Source organism: Salmo salar, chromosome 13, assembly GCF_965601325.2.
Source record: "Salmo salar chromosome 13, fSalSal1, whole genome shotgun sequence".
In the NCBI taxonomy this organism is placed as follows: domain Eukaryota; kingdom Metazoa; phylum Chordata; class Actinopteri; order Salmoniformes; family Salmonidae; genus Salmo; species Salmo salar.
The window spans coordinates 79,546,274-79,569,112 of NC_138303.1; the positions used below are offsets into that span (position 1 = coordinate 79,546,274).

The 22,839-nt window shown below is 41.5% G+C and overlaps 1 protein-coding gene across 1 annotated transcript; it reads right to left on the reverse strand.

The window, feature by feature from the left end:
- Positions 1 to 1,030: 1,030 nt before the first annotated feature.
- LOC106567979 (adenosine receptor A2b) lies at positions 1,031 to 21,947 on the reverse strand. Its single transcript, XM_014137918.3, has 3 exons — positions 21,552 to 21,947; positions 20,856 to 21,319; positions 1,031 to 7,147 (listed from the first exon to the last, which is right to left on the reverse strand). The coding sequence occupies exons 2-3, from the start codon at positions 21,173 to 21,175 to the stop codon at positions 6,400 to 6,402; spliced, it is 1,068 nt and encodes a 355-aa protein (XP_013993393.1). The 5' UTR covers positions 21,176 to 21,319; positions 21,552 to 21,947; the 3' UTR covers positions 1,031 to 6,399.
- Positions 21,948 to 22,839: the final 892 nt, after the last annotated feature.

Below are 22,839 nucleotides of genomic sequence, written 5' to 3' on the forward strand. Positions count from 1 at the left end.
CAATATTGGTTTAGTTGTCAGTTGAGTGAAATAATAATTGAACATCATTGACGTTCAGACATTCTACTGCACTGTTGGAGCTAGTATCATAAGCATTTCGCTGCACCTAATATAACACCTGCAAATCTGTACACAACCAATACACTTTGATTTGAACCACAGTTGACTGTTTAGGCTACTGGTTAGTGACATCAATACTGTAACACATTTGCAAACACACAGGTTGGACAACTACATCAGCTTGTTCTTGTATGGTTTTCTTCTTAAATCGTTGGAAGGCTTCATTCACAAGTCAGGCTTGTTGAAGGCTTTACAACCCACAGTATCTTGCAGGGTTGGGGCAATTCCATTTCAATTCAATCAACTCCGGAAGTAAACAAACGCCAATTCCACATTTTTCTCAGTAAGAAGCATTTAGGGAAATTGGAATTTTAGTTTACTGAATTGTAATGGAATTGAGCCCTTATCTTGATGCTAAGGTCACATTTGAATGAACAAATATTAGTAATACCAGTGCAGTCTCCAATGGAATGTACTTGAAGTTTGGCACACTCCTATAGTTTAGCCCTTGAAGTTGTAGAGGTGAAGGTTGATGTGTATGGTGAAGAAATTAAACACAATGGAAATACTGTATTTGTTAGACCCCTGTGCTAAGACAACACTTGTCTTATATTCCTTTTAGAAGTTAAAGTGATACTACAGAGGTTTGTATAATTTCAGAAAGTAGTTTTGAAAGTAGTGCTCACTATCGAAAACAGGTCCCCCAAAATTTTCACAATGACATTTTCACATCCTGCAATTTGTTTTCCTCTCCTGCCGTTAATATGATATTGTACGAATTCCAATTCGTACAATATGTTTGTACAAATTTGTAGGTGCTTAAGATCCCGTTCAATCTAACTTTGTGAACACAAAAACAGTACACAACACAGTTTAATATCACACCAATGAGGCCCTTCTAATAGCAGAGGAAAACCACCTTCATTTTAGCACAGATTGTGTGCCGTCACATCCAAACTGGGTCTCGTTAAACTGGATTTATTTTGTGGAGGTCTGGTTTCCTGTTTTCGATAGAAAACCACATCTAATTTCAGCCAGTTGAAAGGAAAATAGACTGTCACAGCTTCTTAGAAAAGAGGCCATTGTCCACAATGCCAACCAACACAACAAAGGCAAGCGCATCAATTGGTGGTCAAGTGCAGGGAGAGACATCTTCAAACCGAGAACGATGCACCGTCTATTTAACAACACTGTCAGACTCACTGGTACAAAAATACAATTACACCAATGAAGCATATTTTTGTCTTTCACAGAACACAGACTTCTCAACCCTACAATCTCGTCAGGCCTAGCGTTCCCTGCAGGGTTTGTGTCAATTCAACATTAATGAATTTAATTTGAATAGGCCACACCCCAAAATAACCAGGATTTTAATTGAAGGAAGCAGAATATAATTCAAAGCAATTCAAAATAAATACCATTTTCATAGAATTGAATTCTACTTTCTTTAATGCAAATTAAATTCAAATGCTGCTTCCTGTCAGGTGTGGCCAATTCAAATTCAAGAACTGAATTGGAATTAAAGAGCAACCCCAACCCTGGAAACTTGTTTCGTTTAACAAAGAGGGACCTCCTCAGCATTGCATTGACTGATTTGGCTTGGTGTAGTGAAGTGGTGTATTTAGGAGTTCTTACTGAGTGAGGGGGATGGAGCCACGTGGCTCTTAGCTGCTATGCTAGGACTAGGACAGACCGTACGCCGTGGAAGTGGTTGATCCTACAGCTTGACAATATTGAGTATTAAAAGCCGCCTGGTTTGTTCCAGGACACTTAAATCCCAGTGTCCTTGTGGAGATGCCATGTTCTCTCTCTTTTTTATTACAGAGACACAGTTAGTCAGAATTGACACTACGACAATGGTGGCCTGTGGTGGAATGGAATTTGCCAGGTGGGCAAACGATCACAGCTGTGTCCATGTGAGGGTTGTATTATGGGCCTTCTAGGGATGCCAAGGGAAGAGGGTGACATTCAGATGTGTAATATGCAGTTGAAGTCGGAAGTTTACATACACGTATGTTGGAGTCATTAAAACTCGTTTTTCAACCACTCCACAAATTTCTTGTTAACAAACTCTAGTTTTGGCAAGTCGGTTAGGACATTTACTTTGTACATGACACAAGTAATTTTCCCAACAATTGTTTACAGACAGATTATTTCACTTATAATTCACTGTATCACAATACCAGTGGGTAAGAAGTTTACATGCACTACGTTGACTGTGCCTTTTAAACAGCTTGGAAAATTCCAGAAAATTATGTCATGGCTTTAGAAGCTTCTGATAGGCTAGTTGACATGATTTGAGTCAATTGGAGGTGTACTTGTGGGTGTATTTCATGGCCTACCTTCAAACTCAGTGCCTCTTTGCTTGACATGGGAAAATCAAAAGAAATCAACAAGACCTCAGATTTTTTGGGGGGGACCTCCACAAGTCTGGTTCATCCTTGGGAGCAATTTCCAAATGCCTGAATGTACCACATTCATCTGTACAAACAATAGTACGCAAGTATAAACAGCATGGGACCACGCAGCCGTCATACCGGTCAGGAAGGACACGCGTTGTGTCTCCTAGAGATTAACGTACTTGGTGTGAAAAGTGCGAATCAATCCCAGAACAACAGAAAAGGACCTTGTGAAGATGCTGGAGGAAACAGGTACAAAAGTATCTATATCCACAGTAAAACGAGTCCAATATCGACATAACCTGAAAGGTTGCTCAGCAAGGAAGAAGCCACTGCTCCAAAAACTGCCATAAAAAGCCCGACTACGGGGGTGGCAGCATCATATTATGGGGGTGCTTTGCTGCAGGAGGGACTGGTGCACTTCACAAAATAGATGGTATCATGAGGCAGGAAAATGATGTGGATATATTGAAGCAACATCTTAAGACATCAGTCAGGACGTTAAAGCTTGGTCGCAAATGGGTCTTCCAAATGGACAACGACCCCAAGCATACTTCCAAAGTTGTGGCAAAATGGCTTAAGGACAACAAAGTCAAGGTATTGGACTGGCCATCACAAAGCCCTGACCTCAATTCTATAGAAAATTTGTGGGCAGAACTGAAAAAGGGTGTGTGAGCAAGGAGGCCTACAAACCTGACTCAGTTACACCAGGTAAATGGGCCAAAATTCACCCAATTTATTGTGAAGCTTGTGGAAGGCTACCTGAGACATTTGACCCAAGTTACACTCAAATTTGGTAGCATTGCCTTTAAATTGTTTATGTACATTTCTGACCCACTGGGAATGTGATGAAAGAAATAAAAGCAGAAATAAATCATTCTGACATTTCACATTCTTAAAATAAAGTGGTGATCCTAACTGACCTAAGACAGGTTATTTTTACTAGAATTAAATGTCAGGAATTGTGAAAAACTGAGTTAAAATGTATTTGGCTAAGTTGTATGTAAACTTCCGACTTCAACTGTACAACAATAAGTAACACAGATTTGTTTTAGGCTGTTGAACAAGACCCCCCAAAAATGTCAGCATTTTGTTGGGAATAATAATGTAAATCGATCATTTTAAAGGGAGATTACATAACTAAGTAATCAAGAATTTCAAATAATGAGGCATGTATTTGTAAGTAAAGGTTGACATGATTTTCTTGCGAACCTCTAAATATCCTGTTATGAATTTTAGATGTATTTTTTTTCACATTACTCAGTCTGCCCACCACATACTGTATATTCCTGAGCTTTCTCCATGAAACTAAAGAAGCCATGACATTTGCAAAATTCAAGCAGAGCACAATAACACTCCACAAGTTTATATTATGTGTAAAAATACTTTCCCATCCGAGCTGTGTTGTGTGTGTCTTCTCACTTGAGATGTTGCTGTTTAGTCGAAAATGGTTCCACTGGGCAGAGTTTCCTATGTATGTTTTTATGCAACACCAGTACTGAAGAAGTCCGATATAGCCCATGACGAACAATACAATACACACCTTAGCCAGGTTTCTCAAATTTTAGCTACATGACTAATCAAATACCAAACCGTAAACATTGAACACTTGATCCTTCAACAGTTAAAGCTGGAATCCGCATTAGGTATAACAGTGCCACTGTTGGCCCCAGAGCATGTGTCATTGTTTTGTTGATGAAACGGAGGAGAGGAGCATCCAGCATCATAGTAAAAACAATTGTAGTAGGCATACATACTCTGTTGTTCTATCGTGCATGCAATGATGTCGGGGGGGGGGGGGGTGTATTCGTTGTTTGAAGTAACTTCTTTGTTATTGTAATATTGCAAACGGACTTGGCAGTATTACCAAGTACAGATTCCAACTTTAAAGTAAATAAGACCCAGATTTTCACTAGCCTAGTCCCAGGTGTTTGTGTGGTCTTGCTAACTCCTATGGCCATGACAACGACCATAGGAGTTAGTAAGACGGCACAAACAGATCTGGGACCATGCTAGCTTTTCCTCACCTGGCCTGATACTCTTAACTCATAAATAACGCTCCACATTCAAGGCATATTTGACAGATTAATCTATTCAGCTTCATACAGTGGCTTGCTAAAGTATTCACCCCCCATGGCATTTTTCCTATTTTGTTGCCTTACAACCTGGAATTAAAATGGATTTTGGGGGGGGGGTTGTATCATTTGATTTACACAACATGCCTACCACTTTGAAGATGCAAAATATGTTTTGTGAAACAAACAAGAAATAAGACAAAACTGAAAACTTGAGCGTGCATAACTGTTCACCCCCCCAAAGTCAATACTTTGTAGAGCCACCTTTTGTAGCAATTACAGCTGCAAGTCTCTTGGGGTATGTCTCTTTAAGCTTGGCATATCTAGCCACTGAGATTTTTGCCCATTCTTCAAGGCAAAACTGCTCCAGCTAGTTCAAGTTGGATGGGTTCCGCTGGTGTACAGCAATCTTTAAGTCATACCACAGTTTCTCAATTGGATTGAGGTCTGGGCTTTGACTAGGCCATTCCAAGACATCTAAATGTGTCCCCTTAAACCACTCAAGTGTTGCTTTAGCAATATGCTTAGGGTCATTGTCCTGCTGGAAGGTGAACCTCCGTCCCAGTCTCAAATCTCTGGAAGACTGAAACAGGTTTCCCTCAAGAATTTCCCTGTATTTAGCGCCATCCATCATTCCTTCAATTCTGACCAGTTTCCCAGTCCCTGTCGATGAAAAACATCCCCACAGCATGATGCTGCCACCACCATGCTTCACTGTGGGGATAGGGTTCTCGGGGTGATGAGAGGTGTTGGGTTTGCGCCAGACATAGCGTTTTCCTTGATGGCCAAAAAGCTACATTTTTGTCTCATCTGACCAGAGTACCTTCTTCCATATGTTTAGAGTCTCCCACATGCCTTTTCGTGAACACCAAACGTGTTGGCTTATTTTTTTCTTTAAGCAATGGCTTTTTTCTGGCCACTCTTCCGTAAAGCCCAGCTCTGTGGAGTGTACAGCTTAAAGTGGTCCTATGGACAGATACTCCAATCTCCGCTGTGGAGCTTCGCAGCTCCTTCAAGGTTCTCTCTTTGTTGCCTCTCTGATTAATACCCTCCTTGCCTGGTCCATGAGTTTTGGTGGGTGGCCCTCTCTTGGCAGGTTTGTTGTGGTGCCATATTCTTTCCATTTTTTAATAATGGATTTAATGGTGCTCCGTGGGATGTTCAAAGTTTCTGATATTTTTTTATAACCCAACCCTGATCTGTACTTCTCCACAACTTTGTCCCTGACCTGTTTGGAGAGCTCCTTGGTCTTCATGGTGGCGCTTGCTTGGTGGTGCCCCTTGCTTAGTGGTATTGCAGACAATGGGGCCTTTCAAAACAGGTGTATATATACTGAGATCATGTGAGAGATCATGTGGCACTTAGTTAAATAAAGTCCACCTGTGTGCAATGTAATTATGTGACTTCTGACAGTAATTGATTACACCAGATCTTATTTAGGGGCTTCATAGCAAAGGGGGTGAATACATATGCACGCACGACATTTCCGGGGGGGGGGGGGGGGGGGTTATAATTTTTTGAAACAAGTTATTTTTTGGACTAATTTGTGTATGTCCATTACATGAAATCCAAATAAAAATCTATTTCAATTACAGGTTGTAATGCAACAAAACAGGAAAAACACCAAGGGGGATGAATACTTTTGCAAGGCACTGTATATCATTATACCCCCACGCTTTGTTCTGTAAACATTTCTAATCTCACTTAAAATGGCATTCAAAAATAAAATACAACAAAAACATGAACACAGGTAGTGTTTTGAGCTACACGGCTGGCCTGTGGCCCCACCTATGAAGTAAAGGGTCAATGGTCGGCAGGACATGTAGGCAGGACTAGTAGCCTCATGCCCCCTGCAACTCCACCCCTCAGAGTAATGGGTCAATGGTCATGTGGATCTGGTCTCTGTTCCGCCTGCTTCCATTGGAGGAGTGGAGGTAGAGCTCCTCCCTCTGACACAGGACTTGACGCGTCAGGATCTTGCGGAAGGTGTTCCTGAAGTCCTGGATGCGGTAGGCGTAGATAATGGGATTGACAGCGGAGTTGGCGTGCGACAGCATGATGGCTATGTACATGACTGGGGCCGGCTTGTACAGGTCCTTGTAGAACAGAGTCAGGCAGTTGAGGATGTGCACGGGCAGCCAGCATAGGGCGAACAGCCCCACGATGATGGACAGAGACTTGGCGGCACGGATCTCACGCTGAAGCAGCCCGTGATGGTGGCTGCCCCTATTGCTGCTCACCGAGCACTTGAGCTCAATTTGGTGCATCTGCTTGCGGGCCACAGTGAAGATCTTCACATAGATGCCCAGCATGATAAGCAGAGGAGGCAGGACGCAGCCAAAGAAGTTGAAGTAGACCATGTAGTGCATGTCCACCACAGTCTCAAACTGGCAGGCGAGCTTGATGCTGCTCAGATCGTCCACCAGAGGGGCGATAGTGGTACTGGTTTCCCCCACAGAGCTGCCATTTGTCAGGCTGCTGGAGACATTCTGACGGCAGGAAGTAACCTTCAGGTTCCAACCCAGGAACGGGATGAGGCCGATGACAAAGGACAGGATCCATAAAATAGCAATGATTCTTCTGGCCCTCGTGCCTGTCACCAGCTCCTTGTACCTGGATATGGGGACATGCAGAGACCAAAAAGACAGTGTTAACATCTGTGGGGGTTATACATGGGTCTTATTTTCTGTTCCCTAATAGTTGTGACCGAGTGCCCTTAAAGGCCACAGTGGCCTTCTATCAAGCATTCTGGCACTAATGCTGCACATTCATTCATGAATAAAATAACATAAGGAGTAACAGAAAGACAATAGAGAACAAAAACATGCGGTCCTAAAAGTTCTTCCAACTGAACATTATATTAGGTAGGGCCTGTGACAGGAATAATCTATCATTTCCATGATATTTCCTAAAGCAGGATACCAACAGATAACGAGATGTCATTCCAGCAGACTTCTATCGATCGAGGTCTGGGTGAGAATGCCATTGGGCTCCATGTGTTGGAAGACATATGGAAAACATATTGATATCAGCATCACACTGCTGTATGTGTCTCACAGTGTAGACTATCTACATCCTGTCTGCTTTACACAGACACCAGGTATCCTGCTGTACATGTAGCCTCTCTTTGCCTTGTCATGTGCTCTGTTCCAGTATCTATAGCATACAACTTATGAAGCAATGTGTTGTATTGGGCATGCATTCAAAGTGGTATGCTAGTATGGATATTGGAATGTTATGTAATCCATGGTTGAATCAATGTAAGGGTCTGGATAATTTGTTTGTGACACTCTCAGAGCAAACAAGCTGTCTCTGCTGCAGTGAACTGAATATTGCAGAGAGAATAAGAATTTGGCAATTTGAGCAAGTAAGATGTTGCATTTCACTGAGCACATTTGCACATTAACTTAAGAGACAGGGATGTGATAGGAAAAATCCCAGAGTCCAACTCATCTCCTCTCTAAGCATGATGTCTGCAGGACCTAGCCCAGTCACACTGAGGTTAGCCTTAATAGCTAGCATATGAAGAAGGATGAGATACAAATAGAACAACAGTACATCTATACAGTGTTGAACACATAGACAAATAAGGGGTGCTTATATTTGTCCTGTTTCACACGTGTGTAACCTGTGTGGTATGACTGAATGACTGTCAAATGGAAACGGCTACTGCCTCCAGCTAGGTATATTTAGAACCACTGTTTTGCATTGAGCCACAGATTTCTCAGGCTAAATCATGAGACAATACAGCAGATATACAGCAGCTAAAAGGATAATCATGAGACAATACAGCAGATATACAGTAGATAAAAGGATAATCATGAGACAATACAGCAGATATACAGCAGCTAAAAGGATAATCATGAACTTATTGTCAGTGCTCATGTGATTTCACTTGCTTTGATTATAGCATGTAATAATGGCATGTACTGTATAAGCATGTCAATTATATTTCCACATGATATTTCCTATAGTACAACAAATATCAACTACTATTAAAATAGACAGACTAAGAATTTAGTACAATGGGGAAAATAACTTTTTGGTTTTATTCAAGAAGAGGAAGTGGTCATTGTCTGCTGGAAAAGTTTTTTCCCTCCTCGTCATGAAACAGATGCTTTTTCACGTGGTCAATTTGCCAGTAAAATGACTGTCAGCCATGTGCCATTTCACGGAAGTTTAGTTTCACAGGTAGCAGCAGCTCAGTTGACTGATAACCCTGTAGCCCCTCAGACGTCAAAGCCTCAAAACAGACTGGGAGTTTTGGGATGCAGCAGTAAATTATTAAATCATGGGTCCTACCTCTGTCCCTATTTCTCAATTTCCCATCCCTCTGTCCCTCACTGAAGGATGATGTGGCCCCAGTGACATCAATAATCTACAGACAGCCATGGCCATGCTTAGGGACCTGAAGTGATGGGCCCTAAGGCTATAGGGTGGACCCACACATCACACTTCCTCTCTTTTCTTACCATCCATCCATCTCTGTCTCTCTCCTCTTATGTCCCTCAGTCCGCAGCCATGCTTAAGTTCTTGGAGGGATGGGCCCTAAGGCTATTCATGGGTTGCATGTTTCGTCACAATATTGTTTTGAACATTTGTTTTAGACTGATGCCCAACTGAGCATTCTACTCAATGCTTCGTCAATGAGCACTGATTAACATTTCATCAAAAGTGAATTACAGTGGCTTGGAAATACAATTCCATTCAAATGGAGGCAAATAATTAGTAGTAAAACCTTTTGATGTCACCAGATTGCCTTTAGATGCAGTATAACAATAGCTAGTTAGCTAAAATTGAGGGGAGGACACCGGATTTTAGCTGCTAACATTAGCATTCCTCGCTATTTTTTATGAATTTTGCTAGCTAATGACAACATTGCCATCTGTCTAAAGTACATTTGACGACATGATAATGAAGGAAAAGTTGTTTCCTACTAAACAATTGACTACTTTAGCAATGTAATCGTATTTCCTGCCACTATAATGTAATTTAGACTAAACAGTCATTAGCCTTCGTCCAGAATGATTGGGCTTATCACGATTTTAGGCCACCACTATTGGAGAGAGGCTTGAGAACGTACATAACAATGACATGACGCGACCCGAGTGATGGAGGTGGGTGGGTCCACAGCACGCATCTCTCCATCTTTCTTCTCTAACCATCCATCTCTCTGTCTCTCTCCTCCTCTTAGTCCTATAACCTTTCAGCTAAGAGAGGTATGAGTTCGAGGCAGGGACTATTATCTGGGGGGTAGACAGCCCTCTCTCAGTCGCTCTCACACGCTCTCTCTAGTGCTCCCTCTCACACACAGTCTCTCTGCTTCTCTCCCCTACTTTCTCTGTCCCTCTCTCTTTCTCCCACTCTCCCTCTGTCCCCCTCTCTCTGTCTCTGATGGGTTTGGTGGCATTCCTCTGCAAGGGCCAGTGAATTGTCGGCTGAGCGGATTAGTTCTGGCATGACGACAGCATGCTGGCATCGTCTCTCTCGGTCTCCCTTTCTTCTGTTCCTTTCTCCCCACACCTCTCTTTTCTAACCCCACTGTTCATGTGGTTCCGCCTGGGGCACATTGCAGCCCACAAACTTCTGCCAGACTAGTACAGTGTCAACAATCACTTCACAGCACATCCGCTTTAAAAAAAAAAGTATAACCTCAAAGGGAAGAAGTGTTTCTCTTTGCTCCACTGGCAACCCCATCAAATTTTGCCTACACTTAAGATTTGCATGCAAAATACACAAATATCCTGCCCTCACATGGCATATGGCACCAGCACTAATTAGAGATCCACCCAAGAGATGTGCGATATCTCTACGTGAGATAGGCCTATTATCTGTCGTTACAGGCCAAACTAGTACAGATTCATAACAGGAGTTAGAGGCTTGGATTCATGGCGATGAAGTGCCACATGTTGTGAGCACAGCCCATCTCACTCTAGGCTGTATCACAACCAGCCATGATTGGGAGTCCCACAGGGCGGCACACAATTGGCCCAGCGTCTCCGGGTTTGGCCGGGGTAGGCCGTCATTGTAAATAAGAATTTGTTCTTAACTGACTTGCCTAGTTAAATAAAAGGTTAAATAAAATAAAAAAAGTTAAATAAAGAATAAATAAGAATTTGTTCTTAACTGACTTGCCTAGTTAAATAAAAGGTTAAATAATATATATATATTTTTTTAAATAGATGAGAGTAGGCCTGACAGCAATACTCTCACATAACCCCGGATCTATGCTAATATGAGTGAGGTCACTCAGTATGGGTACGCCTTCGTTGAGCGTAGTCACAAGGATCTCCTATCACACAACGTCTGTGGTAGACAGACAGGAGCAACAGCCAATAGGGGGGACCCCCACTCCTTTATAAAGCACTGTTGCTCCATCTCGCCTCACTTTCCATTCTTCCTTATGAGGTTGTAATACTCCTAAATATTCTCCTCAGCATGAATTTGGACTAATGCTTTCTTGCTAAACTGTTCACAGGCAAAAGGTAAGGATTCGTTACAGAGCTTAGGAATTAGGTTTCTCGTCAAGCTGATTGAGAACTTTTGCCGAAAGGAACATTTACTTCTCAGTCTCTGGCCAGTTAGCTGCACACAGCTAGCTCTGCCCCAACAGCCCACCTAACTACAATTTTGTGCTGCTTATTCCCACCGAGGAGGAAGAAAGGATAGAGATGAGAGTCGAAGCTAGCTCACGAAGAACGCACATTCTCTTCAGCTAGCAGTGTGCTAGTGTGAGCCAGACTACTAAACCTCCGGCGAACGCTAGCTTGCTATGCCAGGACTAGCTAGCTACACAGATGAGCATTGGCGAACACACGACTAGATATAGCTCCATCTCTCTCTACCTACATGGTAGCATCCCTAATTTATTTAACGTATTTTTTTATTTCACCTTTATTTAACCAGGTAGGCCAGTTGAGAACAAGTTCTCATTTACAACTGCGACCTGGCCAAGATAAGGCAAAGCAGTGCGACACAAACAACAACAGAGTTACACATGGAGTAAACAAACGTACAGTCAACACAATAGAAAATAATCTATATACAGTGTGTGCAAATGAGGTAAGATTAGAGAGGTAAGGCAATAAATAGTAATTACAATTACAATTTAGCAATTAAGTGATAGATGTGCAAAAGATGAATGTGCAAGTAGAGATACTGGGGTGCAAAGAAGCAACAAACAAAAAAATAACAATATGGGGATGAGGTAGTTGGATGGGCTATTTACAGGTGCAATGATCTGTAAGCTGCTCTGACAGCTGATGCTTAAAGTTAGTGAGGGAGATATGAGTCTCCAGCTTCAGTGATTTTGCAATTCGTTCCAGTCATTGGCAGCAGAGAACTGGAAGGAAAGGCGGCCAAACGAGGAATTGGCTTTAGGGGTGACCAGTGAAATATACCTGCTGGAGCGCGTGCTACGGGTGGGTGCTGCTATGGTGACTAGTGAGCTGAGATAAGGCGGGGCTTTACCTAGCAAAGACTTATAGATGAACTGGAGCCAGTGGGTTTTGCGACGAATATGAAGCAAGGGCCAGCCAACAGATCGCAGTGGTGGGTAGTACAGTGCCTTGCGAAAGTATTCGGCCCCCTTGAACTTTTTGACCTTTTGCCACATTTCAGGCTTCAAACATAAAGATATAAAACTGTAATTTTTTGTGAAGAATCAACAACAAGTGGGACACAATTATGAAGTGGAACGAAATTTATTGGATATTTCAAACTTTTTTAACAAATAAAAAAACTGAAAAATTGGGCGTGCAAAATTATTCAGCCCCTTTACTTTCAGTGCAGCAAACTCTCTCCAGAAGTTCAGTGAGGATCTCTGAATGATCCAATGTTGACCTAAATGACTAATGATGATAAATAGAATCCACTTGTGTGTAATCAAGTCTCCGTATAAATGCACCTGCTCTGTGATAGTCTCAGAGGTCCGTTTAAAGCGCAGAGAGCATCATGAAGAACAAGGAACACACCAGGCAGGTCCGAGATACTGTTGTGGAGAAGTTTAAAGCCGGATTTGGATACAAAAAGATTTCCCAAGCTTTAAACATCCCAAGGAGCACTGTGCAAGCGATAATATTGAAATGGAAGGAGTATCAGACCACTGCAAATCTACGAAGACCCGGCCGTCCCTCTAAACTTTCAGCTCATACAAGGAGAAGACTGATCAGAGATGCAGCCAAGAGGCCCATGATCACTCTGGATGAACTGCAGAGATCTACAGCTGAGGTGGGAGACTCTGTCCATAGGACAACAATCAGTCGTGTACTGCACAAATCTGGCCTTTATGGAAGAGTGGCAAGAAGAAAGCCATTTCTTAAAGATATCCATAAAAAGTGTTGTTTAAAGTTTGCCACTAGCCACCTGGGAGACACACCAAACATGTGGAAGAAGGTGCTCTGGTCAGATGAAACCAAAATCGAACTTTTTGGCAACAATGCAAAACGTTATGTTTGGCGTAAAAGCAACACAGCTCATCACCCTGAACACACCATCCCCACTGTCAAACATGGTGGTGGCAGCATCATGGTTTGGGCCTGCTTTTCTTCAGCAGGGCCTGGGAAGATGGTTAAAATTGATGGGAAGATGGATGGAGCCAAATACAGGACCATTCTGGAAGAAAACCTGATGGAGTCTGCAAAAGACCTGAGACTGGGACGGAGATTTGTCTTCCAACAAGACAATGATCCAAAACATAAAGCAAAATCTACAATGGAATGGTTCACAAATAAACATATCCAGGTGTTAGAATGGCCAAGTCAAAGTCCAGACCTGAATCCAATCGAGAATCTGTGGAAAGAACTGAAAACTGCTGTTCACAAACGCTCTCCATCCAACCTCACTGAGCTCGAGCTGTTTTGCAAGGAGGAATGGGCAAAAATGTCAGTCTCTCGATGTGCAAAACTGATAGAGACATACCCCAAGCGACTTACAGCTGTAATCGCAGCAAAAGGTGGCGCTACAAAGTATTAACTTAAGGGGGCTGAATAATTTTGCACGCCCAATTTCAGTTTTTTATTTGTTAAAAAAAGTTTGAAATATCCAATAAATTTCGTTCCACTTCATGATTGTGTCCCACTTGTTGTTGATTCTTCACAAAAAAATTACAGTTTTATATCTTTATGTTTGAAGCCTGAAATGTGGCAAAAGGTCGAAAAGTTCAAGGGGGCCGAATACTTTCGCAAGGCAAGGTATATGGGGCTTTGGTGACAAAACGGAAGGCAATGTGATAGACTGCACACAATTTGCTGAGTAAAGTGTTGGAGGCTATTTTGTAAATGACATCGCCTAAGTCAAAGATCTGTAGGATAGTCAGTTTTACGAGGGTATGTTTGGCAGCATGAGTGAAGGATGCTTTGTTGCGAAATAGGAAGCCGATTCTAGATTTCATTTACAGAGCTTAATAGCACCTTCGCTGGCCGGTCTTGCCTATAGGTACTGCGGTCGTGGGAGATGATCTAGCCTGTAGAGCAATGCACCGCGTGGTGCTCTACAGTTACTGTGTGCCACCTACAACCAGACTTTTAGCCCCAGGCTTGTAGCTCACTCCAACAGAGTTATGGCTACCTCTTCCCAGTGTGCTTGCAATAGCTAGACTGCTAACCTACGAGGTGAAAGCTAGCTAGCTACCGACAGGACTACGAGCAACACAGCTATGCGTCGGCAGCACACGCATAGGCCAGGTTTTTCCATACCAGGGCTATGGCTAAGCAATGAGGCTATTAACCTACGGGGTGAACGCTAGTTACCAAATGCCAGGACTAGCTCCACGGCAGTGAATCCTCATGGGTTCACCTGTGAACAGTTTAGCTGGAAAGCATTAGACCAGGTCGGTGCTGAGGAGAGTAATTACGAATATAACGACCTTCTAAGGAAGAACGAAAAGTGAGGCAAGCGGGAGCGACGGCGCCTTATAAAGGAGTGAGGGTCCCCCCTATTGGCTGTTGCTTCTGTCTGTCTACCACAGACATTGTGTGATATGAGTTCCTTGTGACCACGCCCAACGAAGGTGTACCCATACTGAGTGACTGAACGATTATTTGAAATGGAACTGGTCTGGGGAATGGAATTATCATCGAACCTTTAATGCAACCTAGAGCCATAGAGTCAATGTATTGCTTGGATGCAAACTTTGAATAATGCTGGTGTGGGAGGCTACACTTTTGGGTTTTGTACAAACAAAATGAATTTGAATTTCCTTCAGTAGTGTTGCAGAAGTGTGATAGTAAACCACTCCTCACCATCTTTATCTTATTCACGCTCATTGTTGCTGTATTTACATCACATCTGTTGTGTGTGTAGTAAGGAAAACCTGTTGCCACATCTACTTCCTCTCATGCCATTAAACAACTGGAAAAGCCAAATGACAAACTTTATTGAAACAGCCTCACAGTGTTTGGGGCTCAATAGTGGCAAGTCATTATGATGTAAGTCCACACACTTAGTTGCAATGCCATCCTTTAAAAAAAAAAAAAAAAAGCCTCTGAAAACATTTTAGTCTCAGTAGCAGCATAGAGGAACCCAGCTTTTCAAGGACGCAACACTGGTTCTTTCGAAGCATAGAGAAAGACGTGGGGCCTGAGAACAGAACTGAAGAGAGACAGCTAGGTGAAGAGGCCTGGCAGGTTTGTTAGCTGGGAACATAGTAGCCAGAGGTTATGCCATTGGATCTTTTCCTCTAGACTGGTGTGTGTGACAAATACAGAAATAGCTTGAGAAACATGAAAAGAAAATAAAGGCCCTAAAATGTTTGAGTATGTGCGCATGTGTGTAGTCAGTGGGTGCCGAACAGAGCGCCATCTCGCAGGGTTTGAAGTATCTCGTCTGCCCTTTCACATCCACCAGAGTCAGCTGTGAAAACAGTCTGATCTAAGGGAACTACAGTCCCACAAGACTAAGTCCCTGCCGACCGAACACACACAAACACTAAAGAAATGTCTAGAGAACAGTAAATTGAGCTGACTGCACACTCTTCTCATTACCACGCCACGTGTGTGTGATGTGGGTCTGGGTCTTGGTTAAAGGGGCAAACCGTAAAATAGAAAATCATGTTTCAATCTGGCTTGCTTTCTGAAAGGAATGTTCTTGTTGACTATAATGCATTTGCTGGCATAGATGGGTTAGCTGACAACGTCACGAAAACGATGGGCGCTTCAAAGGGGCAGAAGGTTGTGTGTTATGGTATGTAGTGAATCGTAAGTGGCTCGTTTGATATTTTTATTGATACCAGGTCTTGTTTTGACTGATGTTACGTCTATGCTAATATGGCTAACATTCGCTAGCTAGCTAACCAACAAATGTAACGGTGTATTTGAGAGACAAGTGCTCATTCAATAGACATCGGAGACGAAAATATAGTTGACATATTATCAACAATCTAAGCCAACCCCGTCTGTTTTGCATGCATCAGTTTTGTTGCTAAACAACTAACCCGTCTATTGTACAAACAAAAAAAAGTAAGAAATGTATGCATTCACTACTGTAAGTCGCTCTGGATAAATGACTAAAATACTAAATGACTAAAATGTAAATGGATTGAGCAGCAACATTTATGTATGTGATATATTCTTTTAATAACATCCCCCTGAAGAATAGTCCATCTGATTTCTCACCCATCCTGGGAAGAACATATTGGGAAGGGGATGGTAAAGAATGCTGTTGCTTTCCTGATTAAGTTAATTCTTGGAAAACCACTGTAAATGGAAAAGCAACCGTTTGCCTTGTCATTTCACACACACACACACACACACACACACACACACACACACCAGCACTGAAATCTGATGTGGTAGCAAGTAAGAGGGCTTCTTACATAATGTGATAAGAAGTCCTGTGAGCAGGAAAAACTCCTGGCCTTAGTTACAGTGGGGTCAGAAATTATTGCCACCCTTGTTAAAGATGATCAAAAATGAATGTCTAAAATAAATAATTCAAATACTGAGCTATATTGTATGCAAAACAAATGGGAAATTACATTATTTTATACTAATACAATTGCTCAGAGAAAGAGATTGTTAAAAACAATTCTCAAAAAAGGTAGGAGTCCAAATTATTGACACCCTTGTTTTCAATACCTTTCAATACCTCAATTTGCGAGGATAACAAGCACTGAGCTTTCCCCAAAAATGTTTGGGAGGGAACTTAGACCATTCCTCCATGCAGAATCCTTCCAGATCCTTGATATGCTTTGTCTATCAATTCAAACCACAGGTTTTCAATGGGTTTCAAGTCCGGAAACTGAGATGGCCATTGCAAATGTTGATTTTTGTGGCCAATTAACTATTTATTTGTGAATGTGTGCGCGCTTGTGATTATTGTCTTGCTGGAAGATCCCCTTGCGGCTGAGTTTCAGCCTCCTGAATCCTGGCAGAGGCAACCAGGTTTTTGGCTAAAATATCCTTGTACTGGGTAAAGTTCATGATTCCGTTTGACCTCAACAAGAACCCCAGGACCAGTGGAAGAAAAATAGCCCGTAACATCAAAGATCCACCACCATATTTTGCAGTAGGTATGGGATTATTTTCTGCTCATTCATTCTCATTTTGATGCCAAACCCACTACTGGTGTGCGTGGCCAAAGAGCACTATTTTCATGTCATCTGACCAAAGCACCAGTTCCAATCCAAGTGCCAATGCTTTTTAGCAAACTCCAGGAGTTTACATTTGTTGGGTGACATGAAAATAAAGCTCTTAGGCCATGCTGAGACTTGTCTGTAAGTGGATCTTCCAGCAAGACAATAACCCCAAGCACACATCAAATCCACAAAGAAATGGTTTAGCCACAAAAATCAACATTTTGCAATGGCCATCTCAGTCTCTGGACTTGAAACCCATTGAAAACCTGTGGTTTGAACTGAAGAATGTAGTTCATAAGCACAGACGAAGGATTTCAAGAATCTGGAAGAATTCTGTATGGAGGAATTGTCTAAGATCCCTCCCAATGTGTTCTCCAACTCATAAAACATTTTAGAAAAAGGCTCAGTGCTGTTATCTTTGCAAGGTGAGGTATTGAAAGGTAATGAAAACAGGGATGTCAATCATTTTTACCCCTACTTTTTGAGAAAAAAATATTTCTTGTTAAACAAAATACTTCTGTGCAATTGTATTAGTATAAAATAATATAATTTCAAAATGTTTTTAGCATACAATATAGCTTAGTAATTGAATTATTTATTTTATACAGTAATTTTTGCTCATCTTAATCAAGGGTGTCAATAATTTCAGACCGCAATGTCTACTGAAAGGCGGTGTAACCTTTTATACTGCAATAAAAAATGTAAAAAAAACAGCTCTGCTACCACCACTGTGCTCCTCTGCCATCTCCAGCTCTATATCAAAGATGACACAAAGGCCAGCAGTCTAGGTATCGATCAAGTGGGCCCATTGTCTCAGAGTCTGAGGGAGAGAGGTGTGATGATCTATTATAGCGCCTTTTAAAGTGTACCAGGGGTGGTGCCTCACAATCTACATCAATATACCATGGGAAAATGATCTACCTTGCAAAATGTATCTACTCTAAAGCTGCTTTTCCAATGATCTACTGCTGCTTCTCCAATCTCTTCAGACACCCATGTCCTTTGAAAAACAAGCCAGAGGCCAGTGCCCCCCAAACCATAACCCTATGAAACCTATGTTATCTACACAATCAAGATTTACAGTCATGAGTGAGACCTCAAGAATGCTTTGGTTCAGCTGTGTGTTGTAGCCTGTATGCGTAAATGACTAGTCTCAAGCTACTTCGACTGCAGGTTTTTGAAGTTGACTTGTCTTTGGAATTCTCAGGGTAGAGCAAGGAGGTGCATTCTGGGCTCCATTTTCGGCCGGCGCCAAGGAGGATAGTTTGCAATTTTGTCATGTAAAAACTGCCGCACTGGCATTTTCCAGCCCTAACGCCAGGTTTGGCAGTTTACCTGTCTTACATCAGCTCACTTGCGCAGAGGTGTGGCAATATTTGAGGCGTTTCCTTAAAAACAAGAGCAAATGTGACAATTTTATGCGGCGCTAATGGGAAGTTAAGATACCGTTAAGACCTTTTTGTATAACACAGTTGATGATGGCATGGATTTTGAGAGCTGAAGCGCAGCCTATCCAGCCATGACGCACAGTGCCCATGGAAGGAAGATGTGCCTTTTGTGCTGGTTTATCTCGTATTTTGAAACAAAACAAAGTGATTGGTTTCCCCCCCAATTCGTTTAATTTGATTAAAACCAATCATTGTCCACCCTCCCCTTAATCAAGGCTGGTTTAGCAGCATTGCATATGTGTCTTTTTATTCTGGCCATTTGCTAAAAGTACACAGAACAGCGCAAACTGGCGCTAACCAGAATAGAAAGGAGTGGGAGGCCCCTGGTGCACAACTGAGTAAGAGGACAAGTACATTAGAGTGTCTAGTTTGAGAAACAGACGCCTCACAAGTCCTCAACTGAGAGATTCATTAAATAGTACCCGCAAAACACCAGTCTCAACGTCAACAGTGAAGAGGCGACTCCGGGATGCTGGCCTTCTAGGCAGAGTTCCTCTGTCCAGTGTCTGTGTTCTTTTGCCCATCTTAATCTTTTCTTTTTATTGGCCAGTCTGAGATATGGCTTTTTCTTTGCAACTGCCTAGAAAGCCAGCATCCCGGAGTCACCTCTTCACTGTTGACGTTGAGACTGGTGTTTTGCGGGTACTATTTAATGAAGCTGCCAGTTGAGGACTTGTGAGGTGTCTGTTTCTCAAACTAGACACTCTAATGTACTTGTCCTCTTGCTCAGTTGTTCACCGGGGCCTCCCACTCCTCTTTCTATTCTGCTTAGAGACAGTTCGCGCTGTTCTGTGAAGGGAGTAGTACACAGCGTTGTACAAGATCTTCAGTTTCTTGGCAATTTCTTGCATGGAGTAGCCTTCATTTCTCAGAACAAGAATAGACTGACAAGTTTCAGAAGAAAGTCTTTGTTTCTGGACATTTTGAGCCTGTAATCGAACAAATGCTGATGCTCCAGAAACTCAACTAGTCTAAAGGCCAGTTTTATTGCTTCTTTAAATCAGCACAACAGTTTTCAGCTGAGCTAACATAATTGCAAAAGGGTTTTCTAATGATCAATTAGCCTTTTAAAATGATAAACTTGATTAGCTAACACAATGTGCCATTGGAACACAGGAGTGACGGTTGCTGATAATGGGCTGTAAGCCTATGTAGATATTCCATTAAAAAAAATGTTTTTAAATCAGCTGTTTCCAGCTGCGCCTGGCACCTACTACCACACCCAGTTCAAAGGCACTTAAATATTGTGTCTTGCACATTGACCCTCTGAATGTTACACATACACAATCCATGGCTCAATTATCTCAAGGCTTAAAAATCCTTCTTTAACCTGTCTCCTCCCCTTCATCTACACTGATTGAAGTGGATTTAACAGGTGACATCAATAAGGGATCATCAAATCTAGGTGAAAGCTATCTCATGGAAAGAGCAGGTGTTCCTAATGTTTTGTTCTTTTTTAAGATATGTTATGTGTACAAGAAAAATACAGTAGACAACAAATTCTCAATAAAATGCACAAGATATCAGTGGTGTAAAGTACTTAAGTAAAAATACTTTAAAGTACTGATTAAGTATTTTTTTGTGTATCTGTACTTTTTTTACTTCACCACATTCCTAAATAAAATAATGTACTTTTTACTCCATACATTTTCAATGACACTTAAAAGTACTTGTTACATTTTGAATGCTTTGCATGACAGGAAAATGGTGCAATTGACACACAAGAATACATCCCTGGTCCTCCCTACTGCCTCTGATCTGGCGGACTCACTAAACACAAATGCTTAATTTGTGTGTTGTAGTGTGCCCCAGGCTATCCTTATAAGCTATTTTAAATGATTTATACTTTTACTACTTATGTATATTTCAAACCAAATACTTTTAGACTTTTACTCAAGTAGTATTTTACTGGGTGACTTTTACTTGAGTCATTTTCTATTAAATGATGTTTACTTTTACTCAAGTATGACAATTGGGTACTTTTTCCACCACTTTAAGATTCATATATATCCCATAAGATAAATATATATCCCAAAACACAAAGGTTTTTGTGAATTTGTTGTCTACTGTATTATTCTTGTTCTTTTTTAACGCCATTTTAATCGTGTACATGATAGGCTACTGCAACACATTTTCCCCGTCAGTAAAGTATTCCTAGTTGACCTGTCTTGAAAAACATGTCTATTTGTCTGGGCTTTTCCTTAATTACTTGTAAGTATACGCTATTAATTTTAAATCACAAAACACAGACGCTCAATGTCTGTCTAGCAATGAAAATCCCAAATAAAAAGGTACTCACCTGAGGGGTATAGTGATGGCCAAATATCTATCAATTGCAACTGCAAGGAGGCTGAAAATTGAGCTTTGAGTCAGTACCAAAACAAAACAGGCAAGAAAAAGACACCCATAGAAGTCCAAAAGGATACCGATGCTTATGGTTATGGCAAAGGGGATGGCAAGGCAACCCACCAAAATATCTGCCACAGCCAAAGACACCAAAAAGTAGTTAGTTGCTGTTTTCAGAGTGGTGTTGATGGCGACAGACCAGCAAACCAATACATTGCCAGATATGGACAAAATTGCTATTAATATCTCAAATACTATGTAGTACGAATTCATCTCCGCAAATATTTCAGAACATTAGGTCGGTCTTCGAAAATAAGTGTCATGAGGGACACTGTTCTAGTGGGTCCAAAAGAGAAATAAAGTATTTTTGCAATAATCCAAGAACATTCCAAAAGTATGGTTTGCGTAAACAGCCATCTGTAAAAAGGAAAAAGAACATAGGATACTTTACTTTTCTCCAAAGCAAACCCTGTAATTACAATTGTTTGAAATGTGAATTATTTGCGACTTCGTATCGGTTATCATGAATCTAACAAAAATGCGATAGTATGCTACTACAATCACTCTAACCAAGCCACATGTTATCAAATATACATTCAAAACATAACTTATATCTGCAAATAATTTCTTAAATAGCTTTGTTGCTTACCCCTCTTGAAACAGTGCATTATTTGCTAGTCCTTTACTTGTGCGCCCGGTCCCTTCAAACCAAGCATCTGTTGCGCGGCGGTTGTGAACAGTAGTATTGTGTAGATTCTCTACGTCACATGGTTTTTCAAGTAACGAAAGAAATGTCATTACACAAAGTAGGCTAGCCACGCCTCAAATTCAGCGATTTCTACAGATGCTGTAAACAACAGCTCCACTTTAATGAAGCTCAGACAAGAGTTATCACTTTTTAAAGCGTATACACACCTATTAAAGTTGGTGTAAACAATGAACCAGCATGCTTTCAGGTTGATGTAGTCGTTTTTTCGTTTTTTATTGTGCTGGCAATAACCCACACAAGACATCTACATCTTTTCATTTCAAGGCCATGCCTCCACCGATGTCTAAAATGTGTGAATTGATTCATACACGAACTCCCACCCAGTTGTTCTCCCTCAGCAGCCTGGTCTCATAGACTAGACGTAAAATAGTAAACGTAGGCCCGGGACACTGATATTAGAATGATTATGTTACATTTGAAAGAAGGTTATTAAGGCAATGAAAGGAGGGTGGTTGGTCGGGGTGGATTGTTAGGCGTGTAACGCAAACGTCTAGTAACCCAAAGGTTGAGTGTTCAAATCTCATCACAGACAATTTTAGCTAATTAGCAACTTTTCAACTCTAACCCTTCCCCTAACCTTAACCCTTTAACCTAACTTCTAACCTTAACCCTAACCCCTAGCCTAGTTCATGTTAGCCAGTTAGCAATGAAGATATGTTCAGTCTAGGATCATTTCCTTCTTTTACACTGAACAAAAATATAAATGTAAAATGCAACAATTTCAAAGATTTTACAATTCATATAAGGAAATAAAATAATTAGGCCTTAATCTATGGATTTCACATGACTGGGAATACAGATATGCATCTGTTGGTCACAGATGCCTTAAAAAAAGGTAGGGGCATGGATCTGAAAACCAGTCATCTGTTGTGACCACCATTTGCATCATGCAGAACTTCACAACTCCTTCACATTGTGTTGATCAGGCTGTTGATTGTGGCCTGTGGATTGTTGTCCCACTCTTCTTCAATGGTTGTGTGAAATTGATGGATATTGGCGGGAATTGGAACACGCTGTCGTACACGCCCAGAGCATCCCAAACATGCTCAATGGGTGACATGTCTGGTGAGTATGAAGGCCATGGAAGAACTGGGACATTTTCAACTTCCAGGAATTGTGTAGAGATCCTTGTGACATGGGGCCGTGCATTATCATGCTGAAATATGAG